Consider the following 26232-nt stretch of genomic DNA (forward strand, 5'->3'; position numbering starts at 1 on the left):
AATTAAATATGATTATGACATAAATAAAAGAAATGAATGAATGAATAAATCAATAAATAAATAATGTTATATTTTTTTCCAAATAATATCAGCCAATTTTCTAAAAGGTAGAGATTGAGGAACATTTGGCTCAGCAGCAACAGTTGGATAACCATTTTCACAATCTTGCATAATTTTTTTATGTAATGGAATATCAGCAAGAACTTCGATATCCATATTCTTTGCAATATTATCAAGTTTATCAATTCCAAAAATATGTGAGCTGTAATTACAATTTGGACAAATAAATACGCTCATATTTTTAACAATACCAAGGATCTGTTATAAAAAATGTTTCAATATATATATATTGTATAAATGTTTTTATACATACGTTAACATTCATTTTTCGAAACATATTAATACATCTAATTGCATCGATCAAAGCAACATCTTGAGGTGTAGATACAATAATTACGCCTAAATTTTAGATATTGTTATATTAAAATAAATTAAAAATACCATCTAAAATAACATGTTGAGTTATTGTAAGCTGTGTATCCCCTGTTCCTGGTGGCATATCAATAACAAGTAAATCCAATTCCCCCCAATCTACATCATATATCAACTGTTGTAAAGCTTTCATTACCATTAATCCTCTCCAAACAACTGGTGAATCTTTGTCAATAAAAAAACCCATTGACATAGTTTTAACACCATAATTTACCAAAGGAATAAATTTATTCCCTATTATTTTAAACAATTATTTAATCCTTATCTAAATTACCCTTTGATAATTCTGGTTTTTCTGTTAAATTATACATTTTTGGTATAGATGGTCCAAATAAATCTGCATCCAAAAGACCTATTTTCTTCCCTAAAATTCCCATCGCAATAGCCAAATTTGCTAATCTCTTAATCCTCAAAAATATTTCACTAATCTTATATAAAATACCTGATATCGTTGATTTTCCTACTCCTCCCTTTGCTGATGCTACTGCAATCACCTTATCAACTCCCCTTATTTTAGATCTCTTTGGAAGTCCATAAACCCTCTCAAATACTTCTTTTTTTGAGATTTCCTATCAAAATAACTATAAATTATTCAATTAAGATTTTTTTCTACAGAAATACTTCTGTATACTAATCTATTCATATAAAAATTTCTCTTAACTCCTATTCTCTTCAGTATATAGATCATAAGTACTATAGAAATGTTAGTTAGTTTAATTGATCATTCTTATTATATTTAACCTTCATTAAAATATTTCTTAACTTTATCTTAAAGTTCGTAGACGACATTAAAAAAATATTAAGAATGGTGCATAAAATATATAGAAAAACTAGTTAATATTAACCTTAAGTCTATAATTTATTAAGTATTCTTATGTTTTCTAGAAAACCGGGGTAAAAATAAGCTTAATTCTCAGTTTTATGATCTTAAGAATCCAAAGATTATTGGTATTTAAATCTAAATCTATCTATCTATATATATATGGGAGTTCTTATGTTTAAATGTCTAGATACACTAGATCCAGAAGATATTATTGATGAGAATTGCTGGTCGGATAGTATTACAAGTTCAGATGAATCATATACAGGACGTGAACATTATTTGACAGTTGGGTATAATATTTAAAGAAAGAAGGGAATAGGAGATTGATTATATATGTTTAATAGAAAGAAAAGAATAAGGGATGATGATTTGATATTAGAAGATGAGAAATATATTGGAAAAAAAGCGAATTTAAAGGATATATATGAAGATGATTATGATAGGTTGGACGATAAGATAAAATATAATGAAATATCAGATAAAGATGAAGAAATATCAAGTTCAATAGGTTTAGATGAAGATTTATCTCATCAAGAAGCTAATTTGAGTGAATTTTCTGATGATATTATTGATGAGGAATCAGAAAAAAAGAGAAGAAAAGAATTAAAATCATTTATTGAAAATGAAGAAAAGTAAGGGGATAAATAGTTTATTTTTAGAAAGAGATATATTTTAATAGAAATTTTGTTCAAGAAATAGCAAAAATGAACTCAATAGAGATTGAAAAGGGAGAACATATTCAAAGACAATTAGTAAGAATAATATATATAATAATATAATATAGACTAATTAAAAGAAAATGTATGATTGTCTTCTTGATGCGAGAATAAGGTTACAGAAGGCTCTTGTTGCAGTGAATTCTCTTTCAATAGTATTATAATAGTTATTTTTAAATTTAAATTTATTTAGAAATAGGAATATAAGATTAATGAATTGGAGGAAAATAAAGAATTTGTTAAAAATGCAGAAAATGAAACTAATTCTTTAATTGAATGTTTGTCAGAAATACGAAAAGTAATACTTAATAAAAAAAAGGATATTTATATTTAACTCAAATAGATGTTGATGGAAATGGACAAAATTGATGTTGAATGTGCTGTAGAAAGAAACAAGGATATTAGCAAAAGTTCTCTTGAAACCTTATGTGATGATGTTTTAAATTTAGATAAACAGTAAATAATATAAATATAAATTCTTTAATTTTACAATATATAGGATTTTAACATGGCAAAACGAAACTTTACTTAAGTGGTCTGATAAAGTAAAGGTTACTTCTGTTTTATCTTTAAACAAATTTAATTCATTAAATCAAAATGTTTTGGATTTAATTCAAAGAAACATGACAAATAAAGAAAAATTATTAGAAGCAACATATATTGATAGAACTGAGAAAAAGCAACCTAAAAACAAAGAACGCTTTGATGATACTGATTTTTATCAAGCATTGTTGTTCAATTTAATTAGTAAGAGAATGGTAGACTCAGGTTGTGTTTATAAATTCAATTAAATAATAATTTAAACCAAATTTAGGAAATAATCAAGGGCTGCGTTGGGCATTTTTAAAGCAAAAAAAGCAAAAAAATAATATAGATACCAAAGCATCAAAAGGCCGTAGGTTGCGCTATCATGTTCATGAAAAAATACAGAATTTTATGACACCAAATCCTGTTAATATATGGATTGAAGAAAAAATAGAGTATATTAATTATTTTTTATATTTTATGCTAAAATAAAAAGCAATTTATTTTCGAGTCTTTTTGGACAAATATCATCAAATGATATTGTGAAAACTTGTAATTAAAATGAGAATATTAATATTTTTATAACAGACTTTAAATTTTATAATTACTAAAAAAAATTAAAATGGGTTTTAACTATGAAGTGGCTATAAAATGTTATATACTATATAGTTTATAAAAAAATAAAATATTTTTTGGAAAGTGGATATTATGTTTAATATTAATTTATTTTAGATTATTATTATTGAAAAATACGAAATATTAACTTTATTTTATTATTTATAAGCTCAAATAAATATTGGAGTTGTATTATATGATAATTTTGGATAATAATGTAATTAGTATAGCATATTTGTTACAATATTTTAAAAATTTTGATAATAATTGTATATTTTAAATTTTATTCTTTAAGTTATAGTTTTTTAAAGATTAGTATTAATAGGAAAATCCAGCATTGGTTAGAATTATGGAATAAAAAAGAAATCTAATTTTCAAAATTTTATTCAATCTGTTAATACATAAAATTGTACTCACAAATTGTCAAAAAATTGTTATCATAGAAAAATGGTATATTTAACTATATAATGTTATATTTAAATTGTAGAGTTAAATCTTTAATATAAAATAGACAAAAAATAATTATTATGAAGAATTATCTTCTTGTAACTTTAATAACACCTGATTGTATAAGCTTCTGTATTTTTTTTGCAACTTGAGGATTTTTCATATGTTCTTCTAAAGCTGACGGATTTTCGCGAGCTTGAGTTAAAATACTTTGCATTATAGGGTCTTGTAAAATAGCAACAACCTAGAAATAAATAAGATTAAATATATACTATATATTCCTAAACTTACTTCAGGATCACCTTGAATGCGTTGTATTGTTTCTTCCTCTGTTTCATTTTCACGTTGAGCATGCATAGCAGACATACATTTTTGCAATTGAAGCTCAATTTCTTTCGCATGTAAACCTTTATTGTTACCTTCTTCATCTGCTTTGGTTGCTGCATGACATGTATCAATGCATTTGTTGAATTCCTTCATGGTATAATAACAGGAAGCTTTACGAATATAAGCTTTTGTGAAATAAGGATCAAGTGAAATTGCTTTATCGCAGTCCTTATTATTTAGCCATTTACAAATATAAAATAATTATCAAAATACCTTAAGAGCTTCATATAGACTCATAACTTTGATATATGCAGCAGCTTAAGTATGTTAATATTTAAAAACAAAATAAATATATCATTACCTCTGTTTCCATAGCCCCTAGGATCATCTGGCGACCTTTTTATCATTTCGGTATACATTTTTATTGCATTGGAAAAATCGCCTTGCTTAAAGAGTCTATTTCCTTCTTCTCTCGCTTCATCAGCTTTATTAAGATCAATATATGCTAATCTATCTTTTTCATTTTTGATTTTTTCAGCCTATTATATTTAGAAATATTCAATTCAAATGTTTAAAAAACCTCTCTAAGCTTTTTAAGAATATCTGGTGTCCGGTATTCTGTAAGAGAACAATTAAAATTCTTAATAGCTAATTCATATTTTTCTTGTTTCATATATGCTGAGCCAATTCTTCCAAAGGCCCTAGAAATATTAAAAAAATATATATTAAAAAATTATAATAAACCTAGAAATTAGTTTAAAATCGGCAAGGACCTCTCTCCCATATGCAATGGCTTCCTCGCAACATTTAATACACTCTTCGTAATTACCATCTTCATAATATGCTGCAGAACAATTAGTTAAATAACTGATATCTTTAAAAAGATCCCATGCAGCAAGATAATGCTGAATTGATTCCTTAAATTCGCGTGCTTTATAGCATTCGTTCCCAAGACATTTTTCTTTTTCTGCCTTTTCTTTATTTTCTCTTTTAATTCTAGTCTCTTCATCTTCATCCACAGACGTTGACTCCATTTCTGGTATAGTCTCTAGCTTGGGTTCCTGAGATGCTTTTGATTTTGAAACAGGTTCCTCATTCACTTCCATAACATCTTCTAAAGGTGATGAATCTGTACTTTTTGCGCTTCCATTAACATTGTTAGGTGCCTTTATAAATTATTAAAAATAAAACTTTTAAAAAAATAATACATCTAAATCTATCCCCAGAAGTAAAGGAAGAAGTAATGTCATACGTGGATCACTTAGTTCTTGAATAATATTTTTAGGATTCTCTTGCAAATTTCTTAGTTTTGTCATAAATTCTAAATCTGATAAAAGACTTATAGTCTTTGGATTCGACGCCATTTTTGAAAAAAGCATAGGATCCTTTAATTTCTATAATAAAATTAACTCTAATCAAAAATTATTAATTTATAACTGATGCTATATGTGCAAATGGATCCTTATTTTGAAATCCTTCCGAACATCCTTTAGAAACTGAAAATTCCACTTCTCTTAACCCTGTTTTAAGTTGCTGATTTTCTGGTTCTATTTTTAACCCTTCTTCATACGCTGTTTTAGCTTCCTCTATACATATAAATAAAATTCGCTAAATTTTAACACAAAACCATATTCTCCTTTTCCATGCAATGCTGCTCCTTTTCTAGACCATCCTTTTGCCCTGGATTCCTTTGAATTCCTCTTTTTTATTCAACATCAAATTTACCACTCCGGTTTAATTTCTATGCACTTAACTGCATCTTCAAGTGCTTTATCAAAGTCCTTAAGAGACGCATAGCATGCTGATCTATTCGAATAAAGTAAATGATTCTTTGGTTCTATTACAATTGCCTAATATATTTTAACTTTATTTTTCTTAATTATTTTCATGTTAATTACTTCTGTATATAATTTAATAGCTTCATTATATTCTTTCTTAGAAAAAAGAGCATTAGCTTTCTCCCGTATTGTGTCAACCATTCTTAACTATTTCTCTTAAAAAATCTAAATATTTTAAGATATTTTCTTAAAAGTTAAGATTTTTCGAGAAAATATCTTAAAAAAAGTTAAAAAAATTAATTAAATGTTAAGATAGAGGTTAAGATGAAGACTAATGAGGGGAGATCTCCTCTATTAGAAATGGCAGATTATTTTGAACTTTCATCATATGCTAAACAAGTTTATAAGGGATGTCTTGAATTTCTACCTAAATGTGTTACACAAGATGATATTCAGAATATGCTTAAAAATAAAAGTATTGAGGAATTGGAGAAGATAATTAATGAACTTCTTGGGAAGGTATTATATGAGAAGATTTATAGGGGTTTCTGAAGAGAATAGAGGTTGATAGATGCATTTGTGCAAGGAAATCAATTGGTATATAAAGCGGTGCAAAAAGAGGAGGCGAAAAAGTATATTTGAATTCATGTTTTTAATGGTTTTAATCTAGTATGATAGAATTTCTACAATGGATGGAGATGAAGCAATGGTATTTAATTATATAAAGGATGCGAACAATGATGGTTAAAAAATGGTTTATGTGAAAATTTTAGTTGAATTTATATTTATTAGGAATATGGAGTAGAACTATAAAAATTAAAACGAATTTGCATACGACGGTTTTAAATAGGGCATTAAAAAGTTTAGAATCAAAACAGTTAATTAAAGCGGTTAAATCAGTTAAAGTAAGAAATTGGATATTATTAATAGTGTTTTTTATTATTATTTTTATAGAATCCAACACGGAAAATATTTATGATTTATGATTTAGTTCCATCGATTGAGCTCACTGGTGGGCCATGGTTTACAGATCAAGAAATGGATTTAGAATTTATAGAACGATTGCAAGGTGCTTTATATAGATATATATTGTCACATTCCTATCCAAAATCCTCAGATGGTTTATTTCCACCATCATATTCTGGATATTTGACTGCCCAGCAAATTCATTCTTGGCTTAAAAATAGTGGAATAACAGAAGTAGACCTTGAATTATCGGATGTTGTAAGTTTATTAAATGTTCTTGTTTATGATAGGAAAATTGAATATTGTTTAAACGGCACTGCATTTAAAGCTTTACGTAAACCCACTTATAAAGATATTTATGAATCTACGGAATCTGCATGTGATTTTTGTTCACTAGATAACACTTATTCTAAAGAAAAAAACTTATCTACTAATTCTTGTATTTATTTTCGTTCTTGGTTTGATAATAATATATAATTTGGATGATATTTAAATGATTTTTAATAATATAAAAATATATTACAATTTGTTTCTTATACAAAAAAGCTATTGGAAATATTAGCAATATATATGGTTTATGATCATTTCTAATAATATAATTTTTTTTATATTATCTATTTAAAAGTTAATTCGACACTATAAAGTATTGCAAATCACCCAAGTTTTTTTGATAAAAGCAAAAAAATTTGATAAATTCATTTAGAAGAATAATAAACTTGTCTTATATGTATAGGGTTGTTATTCCTTGATATAGTTTAAGATAGTGAGATGAATGACATTTTGTTGTCAAAACACACCACGTTTAAACATAAAAAAAAAGGTTTTAAAAGTATTTTTTATAGAATATACTAAGCCTTTATAGATAAAGAAGATCATGACTCAGAGAATTTAGGGAGAGAAGGGACAGTACGTATTTTTTTGTAATATCTATATATTAATAATTTAATTAAAGAATATTATACTTGGCATTATTAGTCAGTTAAAGTATTGTATTAAATTTTTTACATCTCAGTAAAATATTTAAATAGATATCAGGCCTGGAATGGACCTTTCAAAGATAACTTTACCTACGTTTGTTCTTGAGCCAAAAAGTATGCTTGAACGGATTACAAAGTATATTTAAGATCTTATATTTATTTGTACCTTATTTTTTAGTTTTATGTGTCATCCAGAGCTTCTTTTAGATATTCCTTTCATTGATGATCCTATTGAGCGTTTTATTGGAATTTGTAGATTTTATCTTAGTGGATGGCATATTCGGCCAAGATCAGTTAAAAAGCCATTAAATCCTATTCTTGGTGAACATTTTACTTGCAAATGGGAATTCCCAGACAAATCTGAGGCCTTATATATTGCGGAACAAGTCAGCCATCATCCACCTATTTCTGCATATTTTTATATGAGCCCTGAAAACAATGTTAGAATAGATGGAGTTTTGAAGCCTAGATCTAAATTTTTGGGAAATAGGTAGAAATGATATTAACATGTATTGCTAATATCTCATTATATAAAGTGCAGGAACAATTATGGAAGGAAAAGCCATTTTGACATTTATTAATAGGAACGAGGAATATATTCTTACACAACCAAATATGTATGCAAGGTTTTTGGTTCTAGTTTATTATTATTATTATTTAATTTTTTAATAGAGGGATATTATTTGGGCGATTAAGGTTTGAACTTGGTGACCATAGTTATATTAAATGTAATAAAAATGATCTTATTGCTGATATCGAATTTAAAACAAAAGGATTTTTATCAGGAACTTACAATGTAATATTAGGAAAAATCAAATATGAAAGTAATGGAGAAGTTTTATATGAAATTTCGGGAAAATGGGATGAGGAAATGACCATTAAAAATGTTAAGGTTTTCTATCTTTGTAATTTAGTCTCTATATACTTACAGAAAAAGACTGGAAAGAGAGTAGTATTATTTGACGCTACAAATTCTACATATACCCAACCAATTGTTAGACCGGAATATGAGCAAGAAGATCGTGAATCCCGAAAATTATGGAGCAAAGTTATTGATGCAATTATTCGTAATGATCAAGATACTGCAACAGAAGCTAAATCTGCTATTGAGGATCTTCAACGTGAAGAACAGAGATTGCGTGAAGCTAAAGGTGAGAAATGGATTCCGAGATTTTTTGAAAAAACAGAAACAAATGATTATATTTTGAAGACAAAAATGTATATATTTATATTATGTTGAGAAATTACTGAGTTTCTATAGAAATTGGACAACACCTGAAGATATTAAAAAGCAAATTGAGAATATTATTACAATATCTGAAAAAAGAAAACCTTCAAATGATTGTAACGAATCTTTTGAATCTGATAAAGTATTTCATACTTCACAGATGAAAGTATCATCTCCGTCATCTTTTTTTACTCAAAAAGTCTCTGATGATGATGATTTTCATGATGCTATAGACTGTCTTTCTATTATTAATACTAATTTATAGGATGTTAATACATATATATTTAATTTATATATTATTAAAAGTGAAAAATTAATGCTATACACTTAATAATTCTATTTTAAGACATTTGTTTTGATTTTGTTTCATTCCATGATAAATTATTTTATAGATTTGAAATTTTTATCGTTTAATTTATTCTTAATGTATACTTTTAAACTTCCTAATTATCCATCAGAACATGTTCATATAGCACTCTATATTAATATTAAAAATTTACACTATATAAAAAATTTGGTTGTGTCTGGAAATCTTGGTTTTCAATACACTTTTATTGATGCTTCAACTGTAAGCTTAAAACACAAAAATACATTAACATTATTATTAGATAATTTCATTTTATCAAATTTTGGCAGCAGTACATAATTCTATTAGAAATTGTAAAGAGAATGAGCTAAGAACTAAAAACATTTATTCTGAAATAATCTATTCATTATCATCTACATTAAACGTATAATATTCTAATATTAAAATACAATTAATTGTAGATAGATTACTGATGCTTTTGAAAAATTTGGTATAACTGATAAAACAGAAAATCTTATTGTTATTAAAATTGGTGGTAAAAAAGAACAAGTAGAACGTATTTATATTTTATTTTTATTAATTATTATAAAGGCTGAAGAAGAGCTTAAAAAAATAATAAATGGAACGGAAATAGAACCCAATGATTCTAATATTGAAAAGATACGTGATATGACAAAAATTTATAAGGTTAAAAATATTAATTAAAAATTTTAAAAATAATATTTTTTAAGAATTATAAATTAAATGAAAATGAAAAATATGATAATTTATCAGAAGTTATTAAGATAATAATAAGTTCCATGGCAATGAAATCTGTTATTTAGGGATTTTAAATATTAGTTTATTCTTATATGTATATTATAATATATAATATTATTGGTTTATCATATGTTTTTAGATAAATTTGAAATATATTTATAAAAAATCAATGCATAATCTTCGTTGTGTATTTTATTTTATTTTAGTTAATTTTTTTTGTAAATTATTCAATGTTTTAAAAATTGATAATTTTGTATTTGATATTGGTTTATGAAATAAAAAATGTTATTTAATATTAAATATTTCATAATATTATGTTTTTGTAAATGTAATAGTATATTTTTATAATTTTATTTTATGAAATATATATGAAAAAAGTATTATTTCATTTGATTAAAAATAGCCAATATATTTTATATCTACTATTAATCCTTTCATTTAAAAATTATTTAATTCTAGAATATTATAAATATATTATATTTTTGCTAAACTTGTGTTAAATTAACTTAAATTGTTATTTACAAATTATTAATTTTACTGTTATATTTTAATACATGTTAGTCTATAAAAATTTAATGTTAATATAATAATTAAAATGAATTATTTGAAATCAATTTATTTGGAAAATATATTTACGCGTTGAAATTATTGATATCTTAAATATAATTTAATTCATCAAAGATTTATAAATTATTTATTATTTTTTATATAATATAAAATGTTAAATTAATAATGTCTATTATTAATAGAATTAAATTAATATTTATTTTATAAATAAAATAATTTTTTATAAATATTCTTTAAAATAAAATATAAATTTGTCATTATTTGTAATTATAAAAAATTATTTTATTTATAAAATAAATAATATTTAAAAAGAGCTAATAAAATGAAAAATAAACTTAAAGAAGCGTGTCTTTGTTCTGGAATAACAGTAGCAGAATTGAATGGAAAACTAAGTATATATTTTTTTATAGTAAAAAATCAAATTAACAGAAATTAGTCACTTTGATGTCATCTAATGATTTGAAAGGATTGCAGGAACTAAGTAATTCTGAAGTAAATTTTGTGTTATAAGTTATTTTTTATTAATAATTATAGATTATGATTTTTCCTGTTTTATCTTTACCTTTATTACTTGATATTAATCAGCCATATAAAAAGGAAAATATTTCTAAGAAAAAAACTAATAATTTATATATCGGTGAAATATTTCAATTATTTAAAATAATTTTTCAAACTTTACAAATAATTCCTCAAACACCACTTGATCTTTGGCTTCGATCTGATAAAAAACTTAAAAGTAATACACCGGTTCTTATAACCCATATTGCATGGCACAAAGTAATACCGATCATTGCACTTTCACATTTAAAAGGAATGATTTATATTTACGATTTTAGAAACAATTCTTACTTTAAATATCATCTTTCTAGTCCACCGTTTACATCAATTACTTGTTTAGCGTTTTCAAATCAAAACAGGCTGATTGTGGGGTATGATAATGGTCAACTAGTTTTATGGACATTAGATTTAAGCATTACATCCACGTCCAATAGAATTAAAGCTTATTCTAAACAACTTACTCTAGTAAAGCCTTCTTATTTTTCCGAATTTCCATGTGGATCTATAACAGATCTCTCATTTTCTCAGACAGGCAGACAAATTTTTATTACTACATCAAAAGGTGCATGGGTATATGATCTGATATTTTTTCAAGCTCAAAGAATAAGCTTTTCGAGATGTTTTAAAATAGCGCTCACTAGTTCTGGGTCGCATTGTTTTGTAGCCTTAGGCACGGAAAACTCTATAGAAATATTTTCATGTTTAAATTCAGGACCAGGTCTAAGATTTTCTCCACCGCTTTATATTTCTACTTCTGAAGTAGATAAATTAATTTGGGCACATGATGATAAAACATTATTTTATCATGTCTTGGGATCTTCTACAATTGAAATTGCATATGTCTCTCCAGCAATATTAGCGGATACGCCACCTATTAGTAGAAAAATTCCGACAGTTATTACCTTGCAATCTGAATTTAATAAACCTGAGCCAATATCTAATTTTGTTCTTGATTCTTCATCTGAACGTCTTGTTCTTTGTTTTGAAAAAAGGTCATATTTGGCATCTTTTCAAGTATACTTGGATGCGGTTTTAATGACAAATAATGTCTCAGTAGTATCACCAATTGGCCTTATATATGGACCTGATACAGATAAAAATAAAAATATCGGTCCAATTGATATGCAATTCGCGCCAAAATTTGTTGGAGGTGCATTATTAGCAACTATTTGGAATGATAGAGTTACATTTTTACCGATGAAATTTCCTAGTAAAATAGAAATTGATGAATTTTCCAAAACCGGTTGGTAAGGAATAATTTATAATTACTCGAGTATTATATGAATATAACAAAATCTTTTAAGTATAATTAAATATGTTTTTATGATATATGTATCATGGTTATGTAAATTAATACTAGAAATTGGAAGAATAGAGATGTATACATACATTTATTATTGATTACTTTGCTTTTGATGTATGTTTAAATATGTAAGAGTATTATACTACCGAAGTTAAGCCTTAACGGGCCTTTAAGGACAATCGATCCTGTATTACTCTTATTCTCTTAAAAGAGTTCTTTTTTTCACCCATATTTTGCAGCACATTAAAATTATCTTCAAAACTTGTTAGAAAATTATATTTACGTCACTGCAATCTGATAATGCCATCAGAGACGTAGTGCTTGGCTAATGGGCATTAAATAATTAAAAAATAAAATAGAAAATATACATTAGTCAATATGCTATTTTACCATGCAACAAAAGCAATAACATAATCACCATCATGACTAATTGATAATTTCATTTCTTTCGTCGGCTTTCCTTCGCTCCATAACTGAATATATGGTTGATCTAATGACATTTTAAATAGTATTTTATTAAAAAAAAAAATTCTTTACTATTTTTATATTTACATATTTTTATATCTTTCCACTTTAATTTTTGCTGAAAATTTACTGCTTTAAAAGCTGCTTCTTTTGCTGCCCATCTATTATACAATTATTTCTCTTTAAAAACCCTATTACTCTTTTTATAAACTTTGTACATATCCAAAGAGCAAACTCTTTTTTATTTTTTAAATTAGGTATTATCTCTTGTTCATCATATCTTAATATTCTTTGACATATTTTTTCCATAAATCTTTTTCTCCGATCAAGAATCTTAATCATTCTACTTATTTGGATTATATCTATTCCAATACCATGAATCATAATGATTTTAATTATTTATCAAAATATAATTTTTACGACTAATTTATTTATTAAAAAAATATAAAACTAATTAAATAGATGACATTAGAGATTTTATCCCCGGAAGGGTTTCGTATAGGTAAAAATATGTAATCGTATTTAATATATTAATTTATTCTAGATGGTCGACGATGGAATGAATTAAGACGGTTTGTAGCCAAAGTTGGCTTTAATACTTTTGCAGATGGTAGTTCCTATGTTGAACAAGGAAATACTAGAGTGATTTGTATGGTTCATGGACCGATTCAACCAATAACAATAGGAAAAGCGTTTCTTGATCGAGAACATATTACAGTAGATATTAGTGTTGCAGCATTCAGTACAGTTGAAAGGAAAAAAAGAACAAAATTAGATAAGTAAGTTTTTTTTTTTGATTTTTTTTGATATTAATTTTATATTTATATAGGCAAATTCAAGAACATGTTTCTTGTATACAAAAAGTATTTGAAAAAGCTATTCAAACTGGTCTTCATCCTCGAAGTGAAATCAATATATATATTCAAGTTTTAACACAAGATGGAGGTTGAGAACATGTTTTTATTTTTGTATTATTAATTGTTATTTTAAGGAATATTACAGACCTGTATCAATGCTGTTTCATTAGCTTTAATTAATGCTAGTATTCCTATGTATAATTATGTTTCTGCTAGTACAGTTGGATGTACTGATACTGAACCTCTTTTAGGTAATTAATATTTTATATTAATTAAAAAAAAGGTTTACGGATTATAGATCTTAATACTATAGAAGAAAATAGTATTTCATGGTGTACAGTTGCTGTTCTTGGTGCTTCAGATAATATTGTTTTTTTACAGGTTATTTATTTTTATTATATTTTTAAAAAAGTATTTATTATTGATAGACAGAAACACGTATTCATATGGAAAAGTTTGAGCATCTAATTTCTTTGGCATTATCTGGGTGTAAAAAGATTTATAGATTAATGGACAATATTATTCGAAACTCGGATGTTGTTATAAACCATTCTTGAAAATAATGAATTGTTTTGTTTGTTATATCTGTAGATTTAGGTTTTAAAATCATATACTACTACAATTTCTGGAATTAATGTATAAATTTAAAATTTATTGTTTTAAATTTTTAAAGTACGTATATATAATTTTCGAGATAATGAAATGAATATTTTAAAATATTAATTTTTAGTAATATAGACTTGATATATATATATACAAGACGTAGTGATATCCCAGATATTTTCTTTTTAAATTATTTATAATGTTTTTTCGCAGTAAAAATTATATATTGTTTAATTAACTAAATTTTACTTTATAAATTATTTTAATGTATTGTTTAGAAAAGAACTTAATATTAAATACTACCAAAAAATAATAAAGTAATTATTAAAATGTGATAAAATGCACAATTTTAATTACAGATTTTAAATATAAATATAAGTAAAACTTTAGAATCATAATTATTTGGATATTTTTCAATATTTATAATATTATAACTAAACCAGACGAAACAACACTTTTAAATCATAATGCTTATGCAATTCTTGAATACTATTTAAGAACCTAATAGAATTTAAAAAAAATGCAGAAATAAAAAATATATTCTAATAAATTACTAAATAAAAAAACTAAAACTACTCTAAAAAATATTTATATAAATAATAAAAAATGCAAGTTTAAAAAGCTAAAATAAAACTAATAATGCTAATAATGCATAAAGTACCGAAGATACTGAAAGTAGTCATATCGTGATTTGCACTGCCCTTCTTTTTTTCTGTCCTATCATTAAAGGATGGCTTCCATGGAGTTTGAATCGACTTATCAGTAGTAGGAAATACTAATGTCGATGTAGCTAAATTACTATTAAAATAATCTCAATACTTTAAATTATCACATACTAGTGCTAACCACTTGTTTTTGTGGAACTAGACAATATATTAGTATAATTGACAGTATATATGCTACTATTACGCTGTTTTTCTGGAGGTTCTGCTCCTTGAAAAAGTTTACCTTCAGTGCAATGATAAAGCAGAGGTGAATAACATGCATTGCCGCATCTTAAAAATGCGACTCCAATAATTGGACATGCAAGACCATCAAAACACGTGTACTATAGCATTTTAGAAAAAAAAAACGCGTAATGACAATGTACTTTTTTAGGATCAAAATATCCAGAGCCGCATATAATCATTTTATCTCTTTGGCTGTGCTCCGGAGCTGATGCAACAATGTGAAGAAATGGTGTGAGAAACAACACAATCCACGCATTCAATATCATAGCTTAGTCAAATAAAATAATTCTAAAAAATTTTGGAAAACTGATGTCTAATATTAAAAAATCAATTCTTGGTAATAACACGAATACGCGCCTAATTTTTTAAAATATGAATTTATCGCTAATCACTGAGCTAGCTAACCCTAAATAATAATATAGTGTATATATATTAAAATGATCTTTTTTGACAATTTTTGTAGATTAATATATCTTTCTTAATGTTTATATGAAAATATAGAATATCTTTATATTAAAGAAATTATATTGTGTAATATAGATAAAATTACAAATTTATACTATATATTAATAATTTTTCCCAAAAGCTAAAAATAGATTAATATTTAAAATCGAAAAAATTAAAGGCTAATATTATATTTCCTTAATAAATTTCTAATTTATATACAAAATGTTAAATTCAATGCAGTTTTTAATATTTTAGATTTTAATGATTAGTATTAATATCTCCGTCTTCAGTGAATAGTGAGTTAGGAATTTCTTGCATCATAACTGAAGGAGCGCTGTTAAGATAACGAAGCTGTTCAATTGTATGCATTCGTAAATTTTCTAAATATTTTCGATTGTTTTTGTTTTCAACTCGACTAGTAATTTTTGGATGAAGTGTATAATCAGGTGCAAAATAATCAATATATGGAGTTTCAGATGGTAAAGTATCCGGAAGCTCTGCGTCTAGACAAATTCCTGTTTCATAAGCCCAACATCGTGCAACGTTTCGTATTGTATATCCACCACCGCCTAATACGAGTAAAGGTAAACCGAATGATTTAATGAATTCTACACATTGTCCATGCCCTCTAATACTTAAATTAAATTGGCCTAAACGATCACACCCTAAAGAGTCTGCCCCACACTGTAGGACAACCGCTTTCCAAAATTATCTTTTTATAAAAATAATTTAGTCTAGTATTACCTGTTGGTCGATACGAATTTATTACTGGCTCTAATATTGCACGAAAAAGCATTACATAGCTTTGATCATCAATCCCATCTCTTAGTGGTATATTAAGTGAATAATATTTGCCCTTTCCTGAGCCTATTTCATTATAATATCCTGTTCCAGGAAAAAAGCTTTTATCAGGTGATACAACGTTTGCATTATATTTATGAAAAGATACTGTCATAACTCTATCGGTCAAATAAAATGCTTCTTGTACGCCATCTCCGTGATGAATATCAATATCAATATATAATACTCGAGGATGATATCTTTATAAATTGTATTGGCATGATTTCACTTGTATTAGGTTTTTTACCTTAATAGAGATAAAATCGCCAAAACAATATCATTTACATAGCAAAATCCGCTAGCTTCGAATTTTTTCGCATGATGTAAACCTCCGCTCCAATTAATTGCGATATCTGTTTGATTTTGACTTAACTTTCGTGCAGCGTCTAGGCTTGCACCTGCATAAATACTACAAAAATCATAAACGCCGTCAAAAATAGGGCAATCTTGGCCCATATTGAATTTCATAGAAATATCTGAAAAAGTTGATGCATTTTCTGGTGTTACTCTACGCAATTATTAATCATGACATATATAGATCGACTACTAAATCATTACCTCTTTAAAAAATCAATGTATTCTGAAGAATGGAATTGCTCCAGTTCTTCATCAGTAGCTCTTCGTGGACGATAAATGTTCATATACTTATGCAAACCATAACCAAGAACAAGATGATTTGTTAAAGTAAGTCGATGGGGCTTCATTGGGTGGCCTTCTCCCTATTAAATTTAATAGAAATAAATGACAAAAAAATTAATTTACAAAATGAAAATTCCCTATTTCTTCTTCATGATGATATGATACTATTTTTGTTACTTTTTAAAAAAAATTAATATATATATATATACCCTATAAAATAGTTAAAAAAGAAGAAATAAATATTAACTTACTCTCAATTTTGGCCGGCCTGTCTTAAAAATAATTTGAGGCTTTTCCAAAGACTTTGTTGAAAACGTCTCTGTATTATTTAACATGACGTCAACACTTTTTTAAAATATAAATGACTTAATGATTTAATATATGTATTATTTATGCTTATAACATATGCTTTGATAGATTTTATATATTAACTTTTTTTTATAGTTGTAATATAATTAAAAAGTCTTTCGGTCGTCCAAATCTTAAAACATTCAATATAATATTAAGAAAAATAAACATATGGAAGATGCTGCTTTTGTTCTCCTGGAATATCTTAATAGTATGAATAATTACCTAGAATCTTATCTTTTTATTAATTTTTCAACTTTTAAAGGTTTAGATAACCTTCCTTCCGAAATAGCGCATATTTATGACGAGTTAAAATCTAAAGAGCTTAAATTTCAGAAAATCCATAAACGTATATGTACCAGAGATAATTCCATTCATAAACATATACGTTCGTTTGGTTCTTTAGTTGTTAATCCAAAAGAAGCTCAATATATTCCGAAGATTCAAGCAGATTTTATCTATGCTATTAAAATTCAAGAAGAAAAACTCTTTCTTTCTAGGAAAAGTTTAGATCTTGTAGAGAGAAGGAATCTATATATTTTTATTAAACTTTTTTAGTTACAGAGACATCTACGACGACTAGATAATGAAATAAAACGTTTACATTTAGATGGTCAAATAGCCCCAGAAACTACCAAAAATATATATCCTCCATTTTATACATTAACCTCAGAATCTAGAACATTAGTTATTCCAAGAAAAAGACGTGCGTTATCGATTCGTATGTCTGATTCTGATCCAGATTCTATTAGCAATGATAACGATGATTCTCAGGTATATTGTTTTTGTCAGCAAATAAGTTATGGGGAAATGATTGCATGCGATGATAGTGAATGCGTTTTTGAGTGGTTTCATTACGGCTGTGTTGGTTTAAAAGCGCCGCCTAATGGAAAATGGTTTTGTAGTGATACCTGTAAAACACGCAGTCTTAAAAAGAAAGATAAATATTCTGCATATAATTGATTTAATATATGAAATATATATACATATATTTGTGTTTTTATACTTTTATTTGCTTAAAAATATATTATTACCAACAATATCGGATGATGCATTTAAATTTTAGATATATTATTTTGTTTTGAAGTAGTTAGACCTTTATAAAATTCTAATCATATAAATTAAAATTAAGGATTTTTTGTTAAAGTTTAGAAAATGGACCCTTAGATTTTTCTTAAATTTAATAAAGATCATTTACAGTTTATATATAAGATAGAATTTTTTGATATATTTGTTTTGAATTAAGGATTTTTTCACTTTATTAAATTATTATTTTATTAAAAATAATATTACTATAAATGAATTGTTTTTAAGACCAATTATAATAAAAACACCTTAAATACATATTTTTCTTTTAAACAACAATTCAACACATTTTTATTTAAGATTATATATGCTAAATAATTTTAATTTTTTTCATAATTACATAATCTATTACTCATAAATGTATTTATTATTTTAAAACCTATCTTTTAAGATTAAAATTAGATTCAACACTTTGACATATCTATAAAATAACATTATCCTAAAGATATAAATTTTTGCTCTAGATCTTTGATTAAGAATTCAAAACAGAATAATTTAATCTAACATTAATATATTGTTAAAATAAACTTTGTAAATATATTTTTTTTAAATTTTTAAATTTAATAAACTTTTTTAAAAAATTAACTCTATATCTATATACTTTCCTATTTAAATATATGCTTAGAATTTATTTGGAAAAAATATAGATTAATTTGTTAATTTGATAAAAACGAATTTTATTCTTCCAAGTCTATAAAAATTCCCATATATTAATAATCCCTATTAACGCAATCAAATTCGACAAAAATAAAACAAAACTAATGCATTCTATAAATATTGATTTTTTTTTCCTTTATATATTTAATAAAGTTCATGTTTCATTCTAAAAAAAAAAACAAAAATAAAATATAACTTTTAGATCTTTTGTTTTCGTTCTTCTAGTATATATATTTAAAAATTATACATTTTAAAAATATGTTTCGTCTAAAAATATTATAACATGGGGTAAAGTTAATATATTAGTAATAAAAAATATATTACGATTTTTATACTTATCTATTTGAAATTTTAAAATATTAAAACATTTAGATTATATGAATTTAAAACAATAAAATTGATGAAATTTAAAAGTTAGCAATTTATTTAATATAACAAAAAAATATTTTATTTTATTTTTAATAGATTTTTTTAAAATTCATGTTCAGTTTATTATAAGTAAAAAATTAAAAATACTTTTTTTTGAAAAAATATATAATCAAATAGAAATATGAAAAATTATCTTTAAATTTTAAGTACAATACTCCTAAAAATAAGAACTTTTAGAACGATCCCAAAAATTAGTTTATTTTTTAAAACTATAAAATTATAAGCTTTAAATGTACTTTTTAACTAAAAATAATTAAAGTATGTTAAATAAAATCGAATTTCCAACTAGAAATAATCTTATTACTGGATTTAACATATATTTTGCGTTTAATATTTGGGAATTTTATTCTTAAAATAAAAGATTTTCAAATGTTATATTATTTTAAAAAATTCAATTACAAAGATGTTCCATTGATATAATAAAAGATAGTTTAAAAAAATTATACTAGTAAAAATGAAAAAATAAATAGTAATTAAATAATTCCTTTAAAAACATATATTATTACTATAATATTATTTATTAAAAAAATAATTAAAATTCTACTTTTGTAAGGCTTTTTATAAAGCTTTTTACATTTTTCATATTATTTATTTTATTTTAATAATCTTTTTAAAACAATTTTTTTAAATATATTTAAAATTTTATAAAACTAATATACATTATGCACTTTACAAATAACTAAACAATAATAATTTCTATAGCTTTTATCATTATTTTTTATCTTTAAAACTATTTATAGTTATTAAATTATTAGTCTTCTATAAAGTGTTATAAAAGTATATTATATAAAACAAAATTTAATCAATTAATCTTTTTTACAATAATATATCCTATATTACTTGAGTTATTATATATATTCTTATTTAACATTAAATTAGAATTATTTGAAACTGATATTTATAAACTATTTATTATTTGACTGACAATAAATTTTTAATTTTTTAAAGACTAGCTTATCAACAAATCCTAAGATCATAAACTTAAATATCTTCTAATATATTTTTATTTAGATTTCTTAACTTTAATCTTGATAAATATCAAATAAGTCTTATAACATATATACATAATTTATATAATAAGTATACTATATATTATACAATGCTATTAAGAATTTTTATAAATACTTTCTTGCAAAACCACGATTGGTTTTAAGATGTACACAACATATACCATATATATTACAATATTGTTTAACAATGTCAAGTGTAGTAACTATATTCTGTTCAAACAACCATTTAATAAACTGCTCAAGAACAATTGGTTCATAACGTAATATTTTAAACCAATATATTTCACCAACTGTACTTTTAAGAATTTTTGTAATAGTCAAAAAAATATCCTGTAAATTACTATCCAAATGCGCTAACAATGTACAATTTTCTAATGTACCCGTAACACTTTGTTCTAATAAAGTATTACTAAAAGTTTGAGAAAATGCACAATTGTTATATTTATCATTCTTAATTAATTGTTTTTGCCCTGAAGAATTAGATAGCTCCCAACATTTAACTAATAAATCAATCATCGTTTTTCGTGAACGCATTATTTTAAAACCATATTTTGAAACCTCAGACTAAAACAATAAAATCATTTTAGTATTATACATATCAATATTACCTGTAATTGAATAAGTGTGTAATTCTGAAAATCAGGCATTGTAATTTTCTCAGGATGAAAAATATGCTTCGTTTCTATTGCTTTGACTAAATCTTTTTTTTCAGTAACATATGGATTTTTCCTTATTTCCAATTCGTATTCATCTAATATATCATTATTTATATCATTTTTCATAATTTTTGAAGACATGTTTTCGTTAAGACTTTTTATGTAAAGAGAACTATCTAAAGTTTTATTAATTAATTCCAGATTATCTTCTGCAAAAAATGTATATTTTTTGGCCTTTAGGTTTTTTAAATCAATTTTTTGATTTTTATCCAAATTAGAATCTTCTGCTAGTAATAAAGAACACATTCCCGGTTCATTAGAATTAACTATAGAAGGTTCATATATTTCTCCATGATATTTTTCTACTGAACTACTATCATGACTTAATAACAATTCCTCATCAGATCCAGATGAATTAATAGTAATAAAATTAGGTTTAGAGCAGTTATCCATATTTTTTTTTTTCATATTATGTTTATGATCAATGAAAAGACTAGGATTTGTACTAGATTTCGAAATTTCAGAAAATTCTAAACATTGTACTGAATTCTGGGGACTTTTTTCACTTTTTTTTGAAAAAAAATCATTTTTTTCTCCAATTAACTCGCCATTTAAATCTCTACTAACTGCTTCCCATAAATTTTTACTTCTTTTATTCATGATATTTTTGATAAATGGTGATGTATATAATTTCCTATTTTTTTCAATAAAAAAGGGATTTTCTTGATTAATCTTAAGATCTGCTGAAAGATTAAATATTAATTTTTGATTAGAAATCCTATCTAAAGCAGAATTTGGAGAAATTACTGACTTAGATAAAACTTTTGTTTTTCCTGTTTTTTCAGATTTTTTAATCCTTTTTCTACAATTATCATTTTCTTTTTTGCAGTTATTCATATTATATTATGCTTTTTTTATTTAAAGATCTGAACTTTCAATAGTATAAGCAATAACAAGTAAAATGACTCTGATAAATACCCTTTTTCTAAAAATTACACTGATTTCTATTTTTTCTTCATAATTGTTAAAATTTTTAAAAAAGTTTTTAAAACTTTATAAAATATATAAACTAATGATTTTCCTTCTAATCTATTAATACAACATGCCTTAGACTAAAGACCAAATGCAATACTATAGCATTGAATCCTATGATTTAATGTTTTTTCTAAATAACTAATTTTATATAATTTAAATGTGCCAACAACGCAGTATTAATATTTCTGTAAAATAAAATAAATTTAAATATTTTAGAGCATTTTATATTCTATACAAAAATTTCCCATAGATACAGACTTAAAAACTAATTAAAAACAAAATAATTATAAAATTAAATATTATGTTTTATTATTTTTTAAAAATCTTAAATCAACTAAATTTTTGAATTGTATTTTATTTTTTGGCTTTTGTAAAATAATTTGAAATTATATATTTATATTCTGCGACGAAGTCTTTAAAATGAGCCTTTTTTAATTGAAAAGCATATTAACCAAATGATATTTACATATATAAAAACCTTAATTTTAAAATGCCTCGTGTTTTTAAATATAATTTTCAAAACAAAATTTCTTTAAATTAAATTTATACGACTTTTAACAAGACCGCCATCAAATCCTCTCATTGCAACATGCTTTGGCCGTGGCGTCTGAAGTCTTCGGAATCCTTCTTGTACATGTTTTATTTGTAAAGGCGTGCGGCCTTCCTCTGGATCATCAAATAAATATTTTCCTTCTTTTCTTTCCTTAAAAGCATTACTTTCCTCTAAACTATCCATTTGTGCTTTTACTCGCAGAGATTCTTCTGTAATAGTGGAAACTATCTCAAATGTCAAAAATCCAAGAATATCTATTATATCATCGTTAGGACGAGAATCCATTAATTGATTCATGCCACTCCATTCTCTAAATCTTTTCGATTTTCGATATGTAAAACTTGCTTGTCGGCATTCACTATAGTGAACATATTCATCTTTTGTCATTGTACGAGTTCTAAGATCGGCAAATCTAAGACGAAGAAGTGTATCAAGATTCGATTCCTGCTCATCCGAATCATAGTCATCTTCTTCGTCAAGATTAAACGGAATAGGTTCATTAAACATAGAATATATATCCCATGGAAGATCTATTCTCGATTTTCTTACTCTCATTTTTGTATCTAATTAAATTAACAAAATCATTAAAAATATTATTAATACCAGACTCATCAAGAATCTCAGAGGATTCAACCCCATCTTGTTCCTTTGCATTCTTTCTTACGTCTTTCCATGAAAGGTAAGTTTTAAGTCTATTAACCTTTGGTTTATCATGACGAATTAAAAAGATTAAATCTTCAACAGAAATGGACCGAGAACCACGCTTCATAGCATGCTGTGTAGCCTGCGTTATCATTTCAATTACTTGTCCTCGAACGATATCTTCAACAAGTGCGGTTGTTTCAGGCAACGAATCTAACACTTCACCTAAAACTTAAAAAGTAAATTTAATCTATAATTTCTAACAATTTTACCAAACATCATTTGCTGTATTTCTATTTTATATTTCTTTTCAAAAGACATCTTTTTATCTAAATAAATATAATTTTAAGAGACCATTCATTTGAAATCTTAAACAATTTCAGCTTCAAAATCAATCCCTAAACCTAATAATAACCATGAAATCATCTTAATTTATAAAATATATCTTAATAAGATAGATATATTAATGGATTAATGAGCATAAATTAGTAATAAAAACGAACAAATTGCATCCAGAATATACAAATAAGCATTTTTATATGTAACATTTTATATTATTCTAAAAATATTTATATAAAAGTTTAAATAAAAATCCCAGTAAAAAACAAATAAAAATGAAAATAAATTAAATGAATCTACTAAAAATCATTAACCATACAATTATTCTGAAAATTAATTCGCATATTTATTATTTATTATTATTCACTACTAATTTTTATCGTTATCTTCAAATCCGGTAGAGAGTTTCCTAATTTCTTAATAAATATAAAAATGGAAAAACCTTATGAAAATACCTATTTTTTCTTCTTAACATACAAAGTCTATGAGGGCTTTTATATTGCCAGCTTTTGTATTAATAGCACATGTTTTTTCAAGAGATTTAGAAGTTTCTGGTTAGTTTTATTTTTGATATATATTCTTTAATATTTATTATTTAGAATTTATTAAAGATCCAGCTGTTTCAGATGATGAAGGATATGTACAATTTTACAGAGAATTGCTATACAATCCTTCTGTAGAATTAGAAAATTCAATAACAAATAAAGAGAAGAATACACTTGAATTTATTAAAAAGATCCGCTCTTCATTATCCATTGAAACAGATTCTAAAAATCAAAATGGTATAAAATTGATGAATTTAAAGGAGACTAAATGATATAGACTTTATGGGTAATTATGCTCTTCAAGCATTAGCAGGCTATTTTAAACGCGATTTCCCCATTGATGAATGCATTAAGTTAACATCAATTTGCTGTAGTGTTCTTAACACTACTGAAAATAATGAGAAAAAGGAAGGATTAGAAAGAATATGTTCTGATAAAGAAAAATTTTGTAATAATCTATCGAAATATTTTGATGTGATCTGCATGCAAGTAAAAGATCAACAAGAAAAAATTGACAACTTTACAAAAGAAGTTTGCGCCAAGGAGAATCAAAGATGTCTCGATCTTGAAGAAAAATGTGGAAATATTCTAAATGAAACATGTAAAAAAGTGAAAGAAGAATGCGAAAAAATTAACGAAGGAATAAAAGCACCAGAGAAGCCTGAAACACCGGAGAAGCCTGAAGCACCGGAGAAGCCTGAAGCACCGGAGAAGCCTGAAGAATCGGAGAATTCTGAAGAATCAGAGAAGCCAGAAACTCCTGATGAGCCTAAGAAAGAGGATAATCCTGAAAAAGATGATGAGTCTAAAACAGATGATGAGTCTAAAACAGATATTATAAATGAATCGCACTTAGCAAAATTCGAAGAAGTTACATCACTTGAGACTATACCTATAACGGATTATACAGGTACTGGTACTATAATTGCTCATATAACAACGACAACTCTTGAGATTCTAGAGACATTTACTTCTCTGGAAACGGAAATAGTGACAGTAACACGTTGCAATTGCAGATGTCGTTATTCTGCATGTACACAAACAATAATTAATTGTCCTACACCAAATCCGTCAGAGGAGCCATCAGAGGAGCCCTCGGAGGAGCCATCAGAGGAGCCATCAGGGGAGCCATCAGAGGAGCTATCAGAGGAAGCGCTGGAGAAGCCATCAGAAGAACCATCCGAGGAATCGGTAATTGAATCAGCAACGAAAACAGATAAAAATAAAGGATGCGTAGTTTCAGAAACATTAACGCTAACATTAGAACCAACAGGTAACTCTGGAGAACTCAACAAAGCTAGTGGAGCAAAAATTGAAGGACTTTATAATAATAAAATGATTTTTGCGATTACTGGGATAATAATAGGAATATGGATAATTGTTTAATACTAGATTTTTCTTATATTTCAAAATGTTAGGAATGTAGAAAATTGTCTGGAAGCATATAAAAATAAATATTTTTCATTTTTATTTCATTAAATTAATGTTTGCAAAAAGGTAGTTTATTTTATAAACATTTATAAGCAGATCCTATTCATAATTTTAATGAAAAAATTATTTCAATTATTTGAGTTCATAGTTTTTAAAAATGTAAATAACTTTTCAAACTAATTTAATATAAAAATTTATATTATTTCAAAACCTAGTTTTTAAAATAAATCTTTTAAAGAAAATAACACCTTTTTTTTTAAAATTTTGACGGCTAAATAAAATAATGAATCTAAATCGATACATTTAGTACAC

At 25.2% G+C, this 26232-nt stretch overlaps 15 protein-coding genes across 15 annotated transcripts; 8 read left to right on the forward strand and 7 right to left on the reverse strand.

Annotated features, from left to right (window-relative positions):
• Positions 1–21: 21 nt before the first annotated feature.
• Positions 22–1180, reverse strand: T552_02782 (hypothetical protein). Its single transcript, XM_018371311.1, has 5 exons — positions 935–1180; positions 767–886; positions 502–726; positions 374–459; positions 22–318 (listed from the first exon to the last, which is right to left on the reverse strand). Exons 2-5 carry the CDS (start codon positions 867–869, stop codon positions 67–69), a joined length of 666 nt encoding a protein of 221 aa, XP_018225116.1. The 5' UTR covers positions 870–886; positions 935–1180; the 3' UTR covers positions 22–66.
• Positions 1181–1474: 294 nt separating this feature from the next.
• Positions 1475–3116, forward strand: T552_02783 (hypothetical protein; the record flags this gene model as incomplete). Its single annotated transcript, XM_018371312.1, has 9 exons — positions 1475–1605; positions 1660–1947; positions 1995–2067; positions 2112–2186; positions 2231–2329; positions 2375–2487; positions 2531–2799; positions 2846–3011; positions 3053–3116. The coding sequence occupies 9 exons, from the start codon at positions 1475–1477 to the stop codon at positions 3114–3116; spliced, it is 1278 nt and encodes a 425-aa protein (XP_018225117.1).
• A 543-nt stretch (positions 3117–3659) lies between these two features.
• Positions 3660–5970, reverse strand: T552_02784 (hypothetical protein). Its single transcript, XM_018371313.1, has 11 exons — positions 5844–5970; positions 5671–5795; positions 5573–5625; positions 5383–5531; positions 5154–5339; positions 4690–5111; positions 4526–4646; positions 4307–4484; positions 4219–4262; positions 3910–4173; positions 3660–3862 (listed from the first exon to the last, which is right to left on the reverse strand). Exons 1-11 carry the CDS (start codon positions 5922–5924, stop codon positions 3707–3709), a joined length of 1779 nt encoding a protein of 592 aa, XP_018225118.1. The 5' UTR covers positions 5925–5970; the 3' UTR covers positions 3660–3706.
• A 32-nt stretch (positions 5971–6002) lies between these two features.
• T552_02785 (hypothetical protein) lies at positions 6003–7205 on the forward strand. Its single transcript, XM_018371314.1, has 5 exons — positions 6003–6242; positions 6285–6355; positions 6402–6466; positions 6516–6628; positions 6678–7205. Exons 1-5 carry the CDS (start codon positions 6048–6050, stop codon positions 7164–7166), a joined length of 933 nt encoding a protein of 310 aa, XP_018225119.1. The 5' UTR covers positions 6003–6047; the 3' UTR covers positions 7167–7205.
• Positions 7206–7641: 436 nt separating this feature from the next.
• T552_02786 (hypothetical protein) lies at positions 7642–9204 on the forward strand. Its single transcript, XM_018371315.1, has 7 exons — positions 7642–7673; positions 7725–7802; positions 7845–8156; positions 8203–8292; positions 8339–8558; positions 8604–8884; positions 8928–9204. Exons 2-7 carry the CDS (start codon positions 7732–7734, stop codon positions 9157–9159), a joined length of 1206 nt encoding a protein of 401 aa, XP_018225120.1. The 5' UTR covers positions 7642–7673; positions 7725–7731; the 3' UTR covers positions 9160–9204.
• Positions 9205–9272: 68 nt separating this feature from the next.
• T552_02787 (hypothetical protein) lies at positions 9273–10041 on the forward strand. The gene is made up of 5 exons (XM_018371316.1): positions 9273–9462; positions 9503–9625; positions 9667–9750; positions 9793–9888; positions 9933–10041. Exons 1-5 carry the CDS (start codon positions 9319–9321, stop codon positions 10023–10025), a joined length of 540 nt encoding a protein of 179 aa, XP_018225121.1. The 5' UTR covers positions 9273–9318; the 3' UTR covers positions 10026–10041.
• Positions 10042–10806: 765 nt separating this feature from the next.
• On the forward strand, positions 10807–12379 carry T552_02788 (hypothetical protein). The gene is made up of 3 exons (XM_018371317.1): positions 10807–10919; positions 10964–11019; positions 11062–12379. The coding sequence occupies exons 1-3, from the start codon at positions 10850–10852 to the stop codon at positions 12334–12336; spliced, it is 1401 nt and encodes a 466-aa protein (XP_018225122.1). The 5' UTR covers positions 10807–10849; the 3' UTR covers positions 12337–12379.
• A 307-nt stretch (positions 12380–12686) lies between these two features.
• Positions 12687–13283, reverse strand: T552_02789 (holo-[acyl-carrier-protein] synthase). The gene is made up of 4 exons (XM_018371318.1): positions 13065–13283; positions 12926–13014; positions 12757–12878; positions 12687–12713 (listed from the first exon to the last, which is right to left on the reverse strand). Exons 1-3 carry the CDS (start codon positions 13235–13237, stop codon positions 12775–12777), a joined length of 366 nt encoding a protein of 121 aa, XP_018225123.1. The 5' UTR covers positions 13238–13283; the 3' UTR covers positions 12687–12713; positions 12757–12774.
• On the forward strand, positions 13270–14313 carry T552_02790 (hypothetical protein). The gene is made up of 6 exons (XM_018371319.1): positions 13270–13355; positions 13398–13632; positions 13683–13798; positions 13845–13961; positions 14009–14091; positions 14139–14313. Exons 1-6 carry the CDS (start codon positions 13316–13318, stop codon positions 14265–14267), a joined length of 720 nt encoding a protein of 239 aa, XP_018225124.1. The 5' UTR covers positions 13270–13315; the 3' UTR covers positions 14268–14313.
• Positions 14314–14881: 568 nt separating this feature from the next.
• T552_02791 (hypothetical protein) lies at positions 14882–15575 on the reverse strand. Its single transcript, XM_018371320.1, has 4 exons — positions 15404–15575; positions 15223–15361; positions 15150–15176; positions 14882–15103 (listed from the first exon to the last, which is right to left on the reverse strand). The coding sequence occupies exons 1-4, from the start codon at positions 15527–15529 to the stop codon at positions 14928–14930; spliced, it is 468 nt and encodes a 155-aa protein (XP_018225125.1). The 5' UTR covers positions 15530–15575; the 3' UTR covers positions 14882–14927.
• Positions 15576–15968: 393 nt separating this feature from the next.
• On the reverse strand, positions 15969–17524 carry T552_02792 (hypothetical protein; the record flags this gene model as incomplete). The annotated part of the gene is made up of 5 exons (XM_018371321.1): positions 15969–16408; positions 16455–16750; positions 16798–17058; positions 17109–17269; positions 17441–17524. 5 exons carry the CDS (start codon positions 17522–17524, stop codon positions 15969–15971), a joined length of 1242 nt encoding a protein of 413 aa, XP_018225126.1.
• A 140-nt stretch (positions 17525–17664) lies between these two features.
• On the forward strand, positions 17665–18528 carry T552_02793 (hypothetical protein). The gene is made up of 3 exons (XM_018371322.1): positions 17665–17748; positions 17803–18053; positions 18096–18528. The coding sequence occupies exons 1-3, from the start codon at positions 17709–17711 to the stop codon at positions 18498–18500; spliced, it is 696 nt and encodes a 231-aa protein (XP_018225127.1). The 5' UTR covers positions 17665–17708; the 3' UTR covers positions 18501–18528.
• A 2275-nt stretch (positions 18529–20803) lies between these two features.
• On the reverse strand, positions 20804–22310 carry T552_02794 (hypothetical protein). Its single transcript, XM_018371323.1, has 2 exons — positions 21328–22310; positions 20804–21283 (listed from the first exon to the last, which is right to left on the reverse strand). The coding sequence occupies exons 1-2, from the start codon at positions 22270–22272 to the stop codon at positions 20825–20827; spliced, it is 1404 nt and encodes a 467-aa protein (XP_018225128.1). The 5' UTR covers positions 22273–22310; the 3' UTR covers positions 20804–20824.
• A 591-nt stretch (positions 22311–22901) lies between these two features.
• T552_02795 (hypothetical protein) lies at positions 22902–23972 on the reverse strand. Its single transcript, XM_018371324.1, has 3 exons — positions 23878–23972; positions 23567–23836; positions 22902–23526 (listed from the first exon to the last, which is right to left on the reverse strand). The coding sequence occupies exons 1-3, from the start codon at positions 23924–23926 to the stop codon at positions 22943–22945; spliced, it is 903 nt and encodes a 300-aa protein (XP_018225129.1). The 5' UTR covers positions 23927–23972; the 3' UTR covers positions 22902–22942.
• A 410-nt stretch (positions 23973–24382) lies between these two features.
• T552_02796 (hypothetical protein) lies at positions 24383–25921 on the forward strand. The gene is made up of 3 exons (XM_018371325.1): positions 24383–24498; positions 24544–24726; positions 24767–25921. The coding sequence occupies exons 1-3, from the start codon at positions 24429–24431 to the stop codon at positions 25873–25875; spliced, it is 1362 nt and encodes a 453-aa protein (XP_018225130.1). The 5' UTR covers positions 24383–24428; the 3' UTR covers positions 25876–25921.
• The last annotated feature ends 311 nt before the right edge of the window (positions 25922–26232 follow it).

This window comes from Pneumocystis carinii, assembly GCF_001477545.1.
Source record: "Pneumocystis carinii B80 chromosome Unknown supercont1.12, whole genome shotgun sequence".
In the NCBI taxonomy this organism is placed as follows: domain Eukaryota; kingdom Fungi; phylum Ascomycota; class Pneumocystomycetes; order Pneumocystales; family Pneumocystaceae; genus Pneumocystis; species Pneumocystis carinii.

Coding starts and splice junctions, on each gene's coding strand:
- T552_02795 (XM_018371324.1), bottom strand. CDS start 23,926: ATGTCTTTTGAAAAGAAATATAAAATAGAAATACAGCAAATGATGTTT. Junction 23,837..23,877: donor AATACAGCAAATGATGTTTG/GTAAAATTGTTA, acceptor TTACTTTTTAAG/TTTTAGGTGAAGTGTTAGAT. Junction 23,527..23,566: donor TGAGATTCTTGATGAGTCTG/GTATTAATAATA, acceptor TAATTTAATTAG/ATACAAAAATGAGAGTAAGA.
- T552_02789 (XM_018371318.1), bottom strand. CDS start 13,237: ATGATTCATGGTATTGGAATAGATATAATCCAAATAAGTAGAATGATT. Junction 13,015..13,064: donor GCTCTTTGGATATGTACAAA/GTTTATAAAAAG, acceptor ATTGTATAATAG/ATGGGCAGCAAAAGAAGCAG. Junction 12,879..12,925: donor AATATGTAAATATAAAAATA/GTAAAGAATTTT, acceptor AAATGTCATTAG/ATCAACCATATATTCAGTTA.
- T552_02796 (XM_018371325.1), top strand. CDS start 24,429: ATGAGGGCTTTTATATTGCCAGCTTTTGTATTAATAGCACATGTTTTT. Junction 24,499..24,543: donor AAGAGATTTAGAAGTTTCTG/GTTAGTTTTATT, acceptor TTTATTATTTAG/AATTTATTAAAGATCCAGCT. Junction 24,727..24,766: donor AGATTCTAAAAATCAAAATG/GTATAAAATTGA, acceptor TAAATGATATAG/ACTTTATGGGTAATTATGCT.
- T552_02791 (XM_018371320.1), bottom strand. CDS start 15,529: ATGATATTGAATGCGTGGATTGTGTTGTTTCTCACACCATTTCTTCAC. Junction 15,177..15,222: donor AGAACCTCCAGAAAAACAGC/GTAATAGTAGCA, acceptor TATATTGTCTAG/TTCCACAAAAACAAGTGGTT. Junction 15,104..15,149: donor AAAACAAGTGGTTAGCACTA/GTATGTGATAAT, acceptor ATAGTAATTTAG/CTACATCGACATTAGTATTT.
- T552_02788 (XM_018371317.1), top strand. CDS start 10,850: ATGAAAAATAAACTTAAAGAAGCGTGTCTTTGTTCTGGAATAACAGTA. Junction 10,920..10,963: donor AGAATTGAATGGAAAACTAA/GTATATATTTTT, acceptor AACAGAAATTAG/TCACTTTGATGTCATCTAAT. Junction 11,020..11,061: donor AGGAACTAAGTAATTCTGAA/GTAAATTTTGTG, acceptor TAATAATTATAG/ATTATGATTTTTCCTGTTTT.
- T552_02790 (XM_018371319.1), top strand. CDS start 13,316: ATGACATTAGAGATTTTATCCCCGGAAGGGTTTCGTATAG. Junction 13,633..13,682: donor AAAAGAACAAAATTAGATAA/GTAAGTTTTTTT, acceptor ATATTTATATAG/GCAAATTCAAGAACATGTTT. Junction 13,962..14,008: donor TGATACTGAACCTCTTTTAG/GTAATTAATATT, acceptor TACGGATTATAG/ATCTTAATACTATAGAAGAA.
- T552_02784 (XM_018371313.1), bottom strand. CDS start 5,924: ATGGTTGACACAATACGGGAGAAAGCTAATGCTCTTTTTTCTAAGAAA. Junction 5,112..5,153: donor TTCTGGGGATAGATTTAGAT/GTATTATTTTTT, acceptor TAATTTATAAAG/GCACCTAACAATGTTAATGG. Junction 4,647..4,689: donor GATTTTAAACTAATTTCTAG/GTTTATTATAAT, acceptor TAATATTTCTAG/GGCCTTTGGAAGAATTGGCT.
- T552_02793 (XM_018371322.1), top strand. CDS start 17,709: ATGGAAGATGCTGCTTTTGTTCTCCTGGAATATCTTAATA. Junction 17,749..17,802: donor TCTCCTGGAATATCTTAATA/GTATGAATAATT, acceptor CAACTTTTAAAG/GTTTAGATAACCTTCCTTCC. Junction 18,054..18,095: donor CTAGGAAAAGTTTAGATCTT/GTAGAGAGAAGG, acceptor AAACTTTTTTAG/TTACAGAGACATCTACGACG.
- T552_02782 (XM_018371311.1), bottom strand. CDS start 869: ATGGGAATTTTAGGGAAGAAAATAGGTCTTTTGGATGCAGATTTATTT. Junction 460..501: donor TCAACATGTTATTTTAGATG/GTATTTTTAATT, acceptor TCTAAAATTTAG/GCGTAATTATTGTATCTACA. Junction 319..373: donor TTCGAAAAATGAATGTTAAC/GTATGTATAAAA, acceptor TTTTTATAACAG/ATCCTTGGTATTGTTAAAAA.
- T552_02785 (XM_018371314.1), top strand. CDS start 6,048: ATGAAGACTAATGAGGGGAGATCTCCTCTATTAGAAATGGCAGATTAT. Junction 6,356..6,401: donor CAAAAAGAGGAGGCGAAAAA/GTATATTTGAAT, acceptor CTAGTATGATAG/AATTTCTACAATGGATGGAG. Junction 6,629..6,677: donor AAGCGGTTAAATCAGTTAAA/GTAAGAAATTGG, acceptor TTATTTTTATAG/AATCCAACACGGAAAATATT.
- T552_02787 (XM_018371316.1), top strand. CDS start 9,319: ATGTATACTTTTAAACTTCCTAATTATCCATCAGAACATGTTCATATA. Junction 9,463..9,502: donor CTTTTATTGATGCTTCAACT/GTAAGCTTAAAA, acceptor CATTATTATTAG/ATAATTTCATTTTATCAAAT. Junction 9,626..9,666: donor CATTATCATCTACATTAAAC/GTATAATATTCT, acceptor AATTGTAGATAG/ATTACTGATGCTTTTGAAAA.
- T552_02786 (XM_018371315.1), top strand. CDS start 7,732: ATGGACCTTTCAAAGATAACTTTACCTACGTTTGTTCTTGAGCCAAAA. Junction 7,803..7,844: donor ATGCTTGAACGGATTACAAA/GTATATTTAAGA, acceptor CTTATTTTTTAG/TTTTATGTGTCATCCAGAGC. Junction 8,157..8,202: donor TCTAAATTTTTGGGAAATAG/GTAGAAATGATA, acceptor CATTATATAAAG/TGCAGGAACAATTATGGAAG.
- T552_02794 (XM_018371323.1), bottom strand. CDS start 22,272: ATGAATAACTGCAAAAAAGAAAATGATAATTGTAGAAAAAGGATTAAA. Junction 21,284..21,327: donor ACACACTTATTCAATTACAG/GTAATATTGATA, acceptor TTATTGTTTTAG/TCTGAGGTTTCAAAATATGG.